Genomic DNA, 12439 nt, shown 5'->3' on the forward strand with positions numbered 1-12439 from the left:
AAGACAATTATGGCTGTTTCGATGACGGCATATAAATAATTATACTGTGATCAGAGTCCCCCCGTCAGACCGGCACATCGCAGCGCGAATTTTGAAGCGCACAAAGAGCTCCACTGCATTGCAGTTAACCCCAAAATGACATGGATATCAAAAAAAAATTGCAAAACCTGGAGACTGTCAGCTGATTAACTAAAATCTCCATTCTAAATCCTTCATACTGCACAGTTTAGTTTTAAGGAATATAGTATTTTATCACACATTTGAACTCACAAACTAGTTATCAGTCCCCATACCTTACTGTTCCTGCTGTCCTATCACAGTCAATTAGGTTCTCCTGAACGTTTCCACCTTCTCCTTGTCGCCTGTGCATGGCGCAGCTGTCTCAGTCTCCTTCCCGCGATTAGCCATGTGCCAGGTCAGCCACTTGATCTTCTTCGCCCAACTCTCTGGGGGCTTGAATACCATAACCAGTAAACCCCTTGCCACCATATTCTTGGTCGCCTCCTACGCCGAGCCATGGAGTCGGGTCTCATCTTGAAAGTAATGGAACGGTAATGGAGACAGGAATCTTATTTTTTTTCCCTCAGCACCCCTTTCGCCTCCACATAATCTTTGCATTTTTTAAGATTTAAGATTTAAGATTTAAGATAGTTTATTCAAGTCATTTAAGCATAGTCATGATCCAAATTCACTCTTATCTCTTGCTAACCAAAGCCCTATTTCTGCCACGCCGTCTTAATTATGTCCTCTTTGGTTCGCTGACTCGCACACTTGACCACTATCGATCTCTGTGGTGCATCTCCGGGCGCTCTCTCTATCCTCAGGTCCAAGGTTGGCGGCATATTTAGTTTCTTTTTTAATAACGTCTCCACAAAAGAAATCACAGAATTTTCCTCCACTTCACAGACACCATGAATCCTGATGTTGTCTCTTCTTCTTCTTCTTCTTCTTCTTCTTCTTCTTATTTATCGTTCTTGGCATGCTGTCCGGGTTCTTAACTGGGTAGTGACTTTTTTAGCTGAGTCCTAGGCATATTATGTGCCCCTACCATGACTTGTATAAAACAAAACCAATTTAGAGCCAAGTTAAAGGTGCTTTAGATGTTAATTAGGGGGAGTTGCTAAATTAGTCTGGCACTTGCATGTCTGCTCGACCGGAAGTCATCCCCCCCTTCCTATCTTTGATATTGTGGGTTGTCTTTCTACGACCTGCCTGCAATTTTAAAAATTAGATTACGGAATGAGATCCATGTAACATTGCTGCCATCAAAAGTAGAATGCGTCTGCATGGATGAAAGCATAGCCAGTGCTATTAAAGTGAGTGTTAAGCGGTAGCGGAAGATTAGATTGGGCCAAATCTGGGATGCTGGAATATGTGTGGATGCAGACTCAAGAACCAGTGAATAGATCAATACAATGCTTAGTTAATTAAGCATTGACGTTTGCACTCAGCAATCTCTTGTTAAAGGGCTTCTAACTTTTCTAAAAAAACCTGCATAACATGAGCAACCATTTCCATAAACCTGTGGAAATTAAATACAGAATTCACCCTTTTTATTTCATGAAAACAACAAAATAATAATTAACGAAAGACCGGAATGTCAAATCTCTCCCTAGTTTATTATCAGCAATTAGTCAAATACATGAAAAACAAACAGTAGCAAAAAGGACAGAATTCGTCAGCAAAATTTTCACAAGGTTATCAATATCGCTGTTCTTTAATCACACCCACATTCACGCCTCCATTTTTTTTTCTTTTTTTTGTGATACGTTTTGTATTCTAAAACAGAAACATATCATATTAAAACAATACATAAAAAAGCTTTATTTAAAACTGTATTTGCAACTCATATTCCAAAAATATAAATTAAACATTCAGTAAACTTACAAGCAACAAACTCCACAGAAGAGTAAGATATGACATTGAAGAAATAAAAAACTGTATACTTTCAGTACTGGGACTTTTATTGTACAATGGCAGTTTATGATCACGCAGTTTGTTGTTTGCTTCCATTTGCATATGCAGTAGCATAAAGTGTGTGCATCATTAGACCCTAACCTTACTTCTTGTTTTGGCTCTTCAAGCCATTCGTCCATGAACTTTATATTTGCCAAGGTAGAAAATTGTCTGAGTTCATCACACGCCTAAATTGGTCAACAAATATATGTCAGTGTCAGTCTAACTATGGTGTTTACATTGGACTTGAACTGATTAACTGAACTGTGTACAATCAAAACTTTAATGTGTATGTAAATGTAGTGATAGTTTTCTTGGCATTTTCCGCTGTAGCTGTAAACAGGTCAACAGGTCATTTAAAAAAAAAAAAAAGACATAACCAGCTGCTTCCATGCCTCCAGACTAAAGGTGAACCCAACCAAAGCTTTGGTCCTTTTCTTTTATTCTAACATATATTGATGGTACGTCTTAAAATCATTTACTTGAAATCCTGGAACATCTCAATTTCTGTTTCGTTATTTACAGGCCTGTGCCTAAAAGTATTTCAAGATTTCAATGATAAAGGACATTCTGAAAAACAAAAGTGTGTGCTGAATGTGTTGTTTCATGTTGTATTACTATATTAATTTCGCATTTGAGCCATGTGAGTTGGTAGACATTAAGGTCTTACAGATCTGTGGAAATATCATATCTAATCTGAAATCTACTGCAAGTCTGAAAAAGGTCAAAATTCTTCAACAGAGTTGAGTTTGAAAATATCAGTGGGTTTGAAGGAAATTTATGGACACATTTGAATAAATAAGTCAAGAGTTTGAGAAGAAGGTAATGCAAAGATAAAGTCTGAACTCTTGCTCAAAGTCAGAGTTAAAAAGGAAAATATGAATTCCAACAGAGTCCGAATTCCTGAAATCCAACAAGCTCTCAACTACAAATTTTTATATTTTTTCTCAGCCCTGATGACGATTCTGACATTTCCACATGGTCCAAAGACCTCAACATGTCAGCCATGTGTAAAATTGAGAGGCATGGAGGGTAATTTATAAAAAGAAAAAAAAGAAAAAAAACACTAACTACACAACAACACAATAAATAAGAATCACAATAATTGAAGCTCAAGTATAAAGCTTCCCTGCTGCTACATATTTAAGAGCCACACTTCATATTGCTTCCTCTGGTCAGCAAAGGGAACCTAAATTATCTGCTTCACGGCTTTGTATTTTTAGAGAAGCTAAAGAATACTGCAATGGCACCTGGACACCACACTGGCACATGGGGTGGTGGTGCATTGTGTGGGTTGTGTGCACAGTCTGAAACAACAGGATCAATGCCACTGAAATGTGTGTGAGGGACTAGATTGACACTTTCTATCAATACTTTTTCTATCAGATTTAATGATTAATCTAAGATTAATTTATTATTCTAAGATTCAATGGGGTAATTCATACAGCACATGTGCTGTGCTGTATGAATTACCCCCATAGTCAATGTGCAATCTGGCTCACTATGTTTCTTCTGTAGTGAAGTAAAAACACCAACAACAATATTTAGCAACAATTATAATAAAACAAATGAAGTCAGGCAGAGATTAGAACATGTGCCAGTACATAATCGACAGGTTCAGTTGAGACCAGAGAAAAACTGTGTCCCATCATGTCACATAAAAATATTAATAAACACTGGTGAGCTCAGTTTTCAAAAAGTTTTACATTTCTAGCACAAGACTGTACACCATCTTTTGTTGAGAGTTTCCCTCTGGCGAATTCAGACTTAATACATATCATGCTGCACTAATATAGTGCAAAAGTATGCTGTATAAATAAAGTACAAAGTATAAATGGAAGAGAGAGAGGCAGGCAGAAGTGACAGAGGCGCTGAGATTCATTACATTTGGAAAATGGCTTGACAACTTTTATAGGATTGCAATGAATTTGTCCAACAAAGGCAATCCCAGTCAGGTGTGACAGATAAGATAAATAAAGACTTGTGCTTATAGGACAAAAACTTTGTTTTAAGGTTGCCCTCTTCAACAACCTACCTTTTGATTTCACCAGCAGGAGATGGTAAAATCCAAGAAGAAAAGGCAGACTTTCAGGAGAAGACAGAGAATTTGTGAAGGCTCTTGTGAAAGTATAAAAAAAATTAAATTAAAAAAAGGAAGAAAGGAAAGTCCAGGGCAGAACATAGATTAAGTGCCCTACCCTTGAAGTTGTTTTTCAGCTTTTCAGAATCTTCAACATGTTTTTTGAAGAATGCCGACCGGTAGTCAGATATCGACAGGTTTGGATAGCAACCGGTCTCTTCTGCAGCAAGACGTCAATGTCTTTAGGTCAATGTTGTGTGAAGCAGACTTCTGTTTACATCGACGTGTTTTGATAGTAACCAGGCTGTTCTGCAGCAAGATGTCAATATCTGCAGGTCAATGTTTAAAGTAGGAGGATGTTTACATGTCAGCGTCACCATCGTAGGCCAGAGTCAGTGGCTTCAGTCTGTTGTTCATCTGCCGGCGCTGTGGCTTCTTTGGCTTTTTACTGCAATAAAGAACATTTAAAGGACATTCAGATAGATGAAGACTGAGCTGCCATGTTGCACTCAGCTGAACTTGTAGACAAACCAGTAGAGTTGGCTACATTGACACCATGTGGATATGTACTGTAAGTGCTTAGTTATATACAAAGGAAACACACAAGCAGAATGTAGACAATGTGCAAATTATCTATGGCACAATAGGTCAGGAAAAGTTGCTTCCCATTATTCAGCTCAGTATGTCATCCACTGCTTGACTGATAACTGATAACAGGAGAAGTCAAGAGTTATGTCTCATTACATGGGATGCATTCTTGAAGGATGGAAGGGAAGGACAGCACAGCCGGCTAATTAACCTCTGAATTTCTTGTTCCTAATTCTAAAACAAAATATTGGGTTTCGAATTATGAATTTCCATTATTCAAACTAGGGGTATTTACACAGTTTTAAAAAGGACACTAATGTAAACTGCTCATTCTGTCACCTCTATGATGTACAGTTCAAAAGATACTGACAAAATGTTGTTGGTTATTAAAGCGCCCCCATCAGGGTCAATTGATGATTTGTTTTATGCAAATGTCTTAACTGCACTTAATAAATCATAAAAAATAAGGACATTGTGACCAATATTGGAAATTCCAAACTTTTTTCAACTTTCATTTTTTACTGTTGAACTTATAAAATTGTAACTTTTATTCTATTCTTTAACATTCATGATCAAAAAAATAATAGCAACATTTCAACTTTTGGTGTCACATTCTGCCTGGCTGGGTGGTATGCCGCTCTCAACGCCGGCGGTATGCCAGCCAGTTTCTGTCAATCAGTCAACATGTACATTCAGCATTAAGAATGCGTTCCCATGGAATGACACAGTTACTAAAGGTACCCTGTTACATTACAATGTAGCCTGCATTCAGATATGTTAACCAGGAAAGACCCAAGTAAAATCAAGTTGCATAGAACACATTGGCATCAAAATAGTCAATCAAGATTCAAATGCTGAATATTGCTCCCCATAAACAATCAATTGAACTGATGATAAAATTGGTGGTGTCAAATTAAGACAATTTAAGGAGTACCTGAAGAAACTAATTAAAGCATTCTTATATGTAAAACTGTTGGCTCACCTCTAGGAAGTGACTCACTGAAAGGACTGAGCAGGCACATGTGACAGTTGCATGCTAGGTACAGTGCATGATGGGATAGGAAGGGAGGGCTGTAACTAAGTGATGAGGGTCTCAAAATGATGAGGTGGTGATGGAGGGAGTGGTAGTGGTTGAGGTATTGGATGTTGAAGCTGTGCCTCATGTTGTTGTTGATGGAGTTTGATCTGCTCCTGCAAATCTTCTTCTACTTTCTGGCAGGCAGGACAGGTGTAATGCTCAGAGCTCCTGCTACGGTCCATCCAGTAAATCCCACCTGAGAGGAACTTGGAACTCAACTTGCAGCAAAGGCAGCAACCAGAAAAACTTGAGCAGTGACGAGGGGAGGCAGACAAACAAAAAAAGAAAAAGAAATGGACAAATGATAAGGTTAACTCAAAACGAAATAAATTTGAAATGGATGAATGAATAATGGAGTGAATGAATGAATGAGTTTAAGGATATAAAGAAGGTTCAACCATTTAAACCAACTTTTGGTAATGTGTTGTTGCTAACATGCACCACTCTATAGGATCAAAATGTCATCTGGAGAAATGCACCCTGCACTATGACAAAAGTGAAAAAAGTAACTTTTGACATTTTTCGGCACATATACATAAGAACTGAAAGGAACAGGAGAAGTCCATTCAGCCCATTTCAAACTCCCACTTATTGTTATATTCTTCCACACAAACTGTTGGATTCACATGTATGTCACAGGAAAGAACTCCGTACATTTAGTTTTCAATCTAAATCTAGATATTTGTGTCAATTCCTTCAAACACAATGGAACAAAATCTGGCGTCTTTACCCCATGATGGACTAATCGATTCAAGTACATATCAAGAACATCAGTTATCCCTAACCCTAACTTATGATAAAAAAAGTAATTAAGTCCTATTGTTACTAAAGTAATGTATTCTCTCTATACCTCAGGGCAGCATAGTAGATTCACAGCCCACAACCCAGAACAGGTTCAAATCCCAATTCAACCTCATCCTTTCTGTTGGAATTTTTGAAATCAGTGAGGATGGTAAAGATGGTAGAAAGATGATTGTCTCAAATGAGTATGAAGTATTTGATCACCTCAGAAAATATTCCATAAGAACAAGACCTGTTTGACTCAAATTAGCACCCTTCATTACTGTGGAATAAATCTTGTGCCAGATCCAAAAAAATTGTATTCATGCTCTAGATAACAAATGATCACATTAAGGAATACATGCACACAACTACTAATAACAAATATTTAGGTTGAATAACAAAACGGCAACCATCAACCAATGAATACTCACAAGAAATAAGGAAAAGCTAAACATGAAGTACAGAATACTGAGCCCTAATAATACACATCTAACTCATAAGTAACAAATGTACAAGTCAAATAATGAAAAGCCAGCCATGATGAAAATAAATGTCAAATAATGAATATTGACAGGCATGGAATGATGAATGTTCACGTCAAGTCATGAAATCATCATACCCAATGGTAAAATGTAGACTTTCATCTTAACCCTTTCATGCACGATGTCCACTTGAGTATAGTCCGCTGTAGTGGACATTGCGCGTCAGTGACTACAATTCATGCAAGAATTTTTCTTCTTGAAAATGTTTCATCTACAGTAACTTTTTAGAATGTAAATAAATGTTTTCAGATTTTATTAGAATAAATTAATTATAATTTATGTATGTTGTAATGTTTATATCAAAAAAATTATCATTTTATTCCTTGATTTGTTAAATACACACGTTTTCTGTTTCTGTTCCTCAGTAAACAATGTCCACTTAAGTGGACATTTCAGTAACTCCTTAAATAATTGGTGTAAAAAAAAAAAAAAATGTATTTGTTCTTTTTATGCCTAAAGATAAATAAAAACACTTGGGAAAAAATCCTGACTGGGGCTTTCATAATTCATGCATGAAAGGGTTAAAAGTAAAACAATATTGAATTTGTGCGGAGGTCTGTTATTTGACCCTGACCTTTCTTATTTGATGGTTGGCTTTTCATTATTTGAGCTGTACACGTGTTAGTAGTTAGATGTGTATTACTGGAGCTGAGTATTCTTATTTCATGTTAAGCTTTTCATTATTCCTTGTGAGTATTCATTGTTTGAGGGCTTTTGTTATTCAAAGCAAATATTTGTTACAAGGAGTTGTGTGCATCATTGCTCATTTTGGTCATGTGTTATTTGAAGCATCAGCATTCATTATTTAGATCTGGCACGCAATTCCTTACATTACATTTTTGTTGTGCAGGATATGTGTAAATGCCCATAAGTCTATAAAGTATGACATTTATTTCATCAGAGCTGAATATCACTGCTCCAAGTTATCCGACCGTGCTAAATTTTAATATTATGCTAACAAACATAAGCTAAAATTTAATTAAAAAAACTAAACAGTTTGCTTAATAAAGACATGGAGGTAGAATTGTTGACATATCATTACTTTAGACAAAATGGGGGTAACTCAAAAAAATGAAATCGCTAACCACTCAGCACCAAAGAAGCACTGCAATGATTTCAGCTCAATCCAAAAGCTTTTCTTACATAATCAGCACACCATATGTCATTATCAGTATCTGGCACAAAATATATGACACCAGGTGTAATACTCACAATTACGCAATCACGTTTCCACTGTTGGGCCTATCGTCACATTCCAGCCTGAAGACCACGTGCTTAAGCATGTGTTACTTTGTTCAAAAACAGACATGAAACTACAAATTCCAAGACTACCTGGGATCGACCCACCTTTCACACCTTAATGTGAAAGTGTCATACACTCAGCTGCCGCGATATTGGCCAAAAGGTTAACCCTTGCCTGTGATGTCGTTTGGGGTACTTAAGAGGGTCACGTCCCACGTCACTCATTCTCTCGGTGCTCACGGACGCAGATAGGTGGAGGCAGAAACCCTGCCCTGGACCCAGTCCAGTGAACCCAGAACCCCTAAGGCCTGCACCTCCGTTTGCTTTCATCAATTGTCTGACCGTGACTCCAATTGTGGACCAGGGAGCGATTTACTTCTCAGGAAGGCAATTTTCCAACTTCTTCAAGCCAACTTCTTGGAGCAAAGCTCACCACAACGGACGAATCATCAACACATGGACCCGTCAGCTCAGCGCAGCAGGGCGCTCTATTCATACTTCGGTGAATCGCAACAAGGGCGCGATTCTACCAAGTAAGGCTTTGATGATTTGGGTTTGGGATTTTCTGTTATTGTTTATGTTTTCCTGGTTTATTACTGTATATTTATGGTGATGACTCTCAGTTGATATTGTGAGTTAATAAATCTTTCCATATTGTGTCTGGTTTAGTTTGTTTTGAATATTTGTATGATATCACGTCAAGTCTAACCCTACCAGACTGATTTGGAGTGCATAAACTAATCCTTAAATTGTCTCGTTCAATTAATTAATTCGATCATTTTAATTGATAATTAAGATTTATGGTGAATCCTTGAGACTTAGGTCAATTATCTGCTATAATTTTAAATAAGGGGTGGTGCCCCGAGGACTTTTTTAAGTTATTATTTTTATTTTATTTTATTTTGATAGTGATATTTGATAAAGTAAAACACCTACACCACCATATATATATATATATATATATATATGATGTGATATTAATGCTTCAGGAAAACTCCCCCCTCTGTTGTCCGTCAGGTAACCTGTGCACTTCTTTTCTTAGTGTCCAGATGTATTCCCATAGACTTTGTGTGTACTGCTGTGAGAGGTACTGTGGAAAATTGTCGGCAAATACTTTACCATGCTAAGTATGTCATGGAGATGATAAATATAAGCAGAACAAATGCTCCGGCTGCTACTCCATAGACCCATGTCTTCAGCTTTCCATCTGCAAAAAGAAACACATTCTCTTTATTACAGTTATCTAAGCAGCAGGGGGCAGTATAGTCAAAACAAAACAATATCGACACCACTGCACAATCCTTTATACAGTAATACTAAGGACAGGATTCAGTAGAAACAAAGGAGTGCTTTATTCATGAATAGACCAATGCTTTGATCATTATTACATAGAAAACAAACAATATGCACGCTCTCACATTTGATCAGCATATCGATTATTGAACTGATCTAATTTCTGTACACTGTACACTAATACTTTATTTGAGCCCTCTTTCTTCTACATTATTTGAAGTACTTTTTCTGACTTCACCTTGCCTCTTTGATTTACTTTACATTTTTCCCTTTTATTAACCCCTTCCTCTCTTCTACCTCTCACCCCTTCTTTCTTTTAACTCTTTTTATATTCTCCAATCGTCTTTCCTTTTACTCTTCTGTTTCTAATTTAACAGTTTACCAAGCAAACATTTCACATCCCACATTCTCCAATGAAAATGCATTGCAGCAATTTTGGTGTGTGCGATGGTGTCTTCTCAACATCACCAACATTAAATTACATTATAATCTTCCTTCTGTCATAAATTCCCCACACAATTCAATGTGAAATAGTTTGAGTAGTCAGATATCACTGAGCTGGCTGGCATGCGTTACCTGGACCAAATGGCTGCAGAAACCAGGTGCGTCCTGCTCTGCCGGGCGTATTGGCTGCAGCCTGGGTGGGATTTAGGGCCCGAATGGTCTTGACATCTGCCCTGTTGTCACTTGCTGTAGGGATTTCAAGCACTGGGATGACAGTGCACTGGTCCAAGAGGCCATCAGAAGTCATCACTTCAGTATAGCCCTCCTCACAGCCACACAAACCAGTCTGAAAGAGGATGGGTGCCCAATTAAGCCCACTATTGTCAGTTATGACTTAACTTGAAATGCATAAAGCTTGAAAAAAAGTACAAAGCTCATTCCGTCATTAAGCAGCAAATACAATATAATGTTTTTGAGGAGAACGTATACTTTCAATACAGTGCATTTTAAAACAAAATTCTGCATAATTCTTTGGTCATGAGCATGTCAAACATGTGAGAAGTAAAACATAATCACATAAAATCTTTATATTTTGTACAATAAGTACAGACTTACCCAGACGTTCAGCTCTCATATAAATCTTAGTTTAAATCAAGTTTGATTCTCCTTACTCCTTTATCTGTCCAAAGCTAACCAATATAAGTACCAGTCATATAATGCCATGTAAATATGCTAATTGAATTTATAGTCATAATCTGGGACAGCATGGCTCGAGATGGTAGAGCAGTTGTCTAGTAATTGGAAGGTTACATTCCGGGCCCCTTCTAGAGAGCCTGTAGTGCAGGGGTCTCTAACACATCACTCGCAAGCTACCAGTTTCTGAGTAGCTCGCTAAAGGTTCAAAGAATACATACATTTGACAACACAATGTCACTTGGTAGACCTGTTTAAATTTCTTTCCAATCAAATTCAGATATCCCACCCCCTTCTGTCACAAAATGATTATAAGCCAATCAGCTGTCAGTCCAACAAATGACGCTGCTGTCAAGTCGATGTTAGCAGGCTAGCAAGCGCAGGCAGGATTTGACAAAGACCACGGAAAATAGTCCCAATAAATGCCACAAAATACACTATTTTCATGAAGAATTAAAGTGTGTGTGTGTCTCATTTGCGGTGCGAGGGCGTCTGTCGAGCACACAGCAACATTACAGGGGACTTTCTGGCTGCTAGCAGGCTATGAACAGAGAAGGTAAAGGAGCTCCAGAAGAGTGAACTCAAGAGGATACACTCCAGCAGACACCCCACACTCACTCTCATCTCACGAACATCAGAACAGAATGAATGCATGTGAATTACAGATGATATGCGAACTACAGGGAATTCCCAGAACTGGGATCGACTTGCGAGGAGTCCATTGGCATGTACATTAAAACTTCTGCAAATGGTACAGAAAGCAGCAGCTTGCCTTACAACCTTTCTCAATACTGCCTTTTGCATTACATTACACCTGTTACTTATTACGGCTGTGTTAGTATGCAGGTCACCTGGGCAATACGATGGTGCAGACAAAGGACTTTACACTGAGTGTCTCCATGGCTAAATACTAATTGTGATCGTTTCAGATTGAGAAATGCCTCATGTCTGGAGGTCCTCTGTGTGGATCACCAGCCCTGCTCCATCCTCTGTTAGGGCCACCAGCCCTGCACCTTCCTCTGTGAGGACCCCTTCTATAAACACCTGCCTGGCAAGTAGCCTCTGTGAGTAAAGCAAGATCTATTTATTGGTCTGTGTCTGTTGTGAGTCGTAAGAAAACTTAAGTTAAAATACTATAAAATACTTTATACATTGACATTCACCAGAGAATCATTCACATTGCTGATACAATATTAATAACCAATAATATCTAAGCTAATTATGTGATTTACAAGAATAAAAAATAAACCTTTCAGTATATAACGAACACCTCAATTTATGCCAAGGGTTGGAATCGAACCGGGAACCTCAGGTTCAACAGCTCTCTCATATCAATGTATATAAAAATACAAAAATATGATTGTTTTTAAATAATTGTCACTGCTCTGCTCTCTCAAAAAGAGGATGCGTAGATATCGCAAAGCAAATTGCCAAATCTTTACCTGTGACTGTGGCAACCTCTTTGGGGGATACTGGCACTCCTTTTAATGCCTACCATCAAATTAATGGAGCTCCGGTATATTGTCGTAATACAGGATTAGATAGGACTTGTGCAGCAGAGGAATATTTCAAACTGCAAACCCTTGATAGGTCCTGATTGTCCACACCAGTGCCTTCCAACCATAAGTAAATTTTAAACTCACTCTTTCAAACAGATAGTGGGCCTTCTTGTATCCTGCTGAGACAGGCTGCATAATTGCATGAACTGTAAGCAGGTCAGAGTGATTTTCACTTCACGAA

The 12439-nt window shown here is 37.9% G+C and overlaps 1 protein-coding gene across 1 annotated transcript in view; it reads right to left on the reverse strand.

The window, feature by feature from the left end:
• Window positions 1-4396: 4396 nt before the first annotated feature.
• The window catches only part of thsd7aa (thrombospondin, type I, domain containing 7Aa), a 101547-nt gene continuing 93504 nt past the window's right edge, over window positions 4397-12439 (reverse strand). Inside the window, exons 26-28 of the mRNA XM_076157061.1 lie at window positions 10139-10352; window positions 9389-9476; window positions 4397-4484 (exon numbers count right to left, since the gene is read on the reverse strand). Of these exons, the coding sequence (XP_076013176.1) occupies window positions 4397-4484; window positions 9389-9476; window positions 10139-10352 (390 nt within the window). The remainder of the gene's footprint in view (window positions 4485-9388; window positions 9477-10138; window positions 10353-12439) is intronic.

The sequence above is a fragment of the Genypterus blacodes genome, unplaced genomic scaffold, assembly GCF_046128005.1.
Source record: "Genypterus blacodes isolate CSIRO-AG114 ecotype Tasmania unplaced genomic scaffold, CSIRO-AGI_Gbla_v1 ptg000072l_1, whole genome shotgun sequence".
In the NCBI taxonomy this organism is placed as follows: Eukaryota; Metazoa; Chordata; class Actinopteri; order Ophidiiformes; family Ophidiidae; genus Genypterus; species Genypterus blacodes.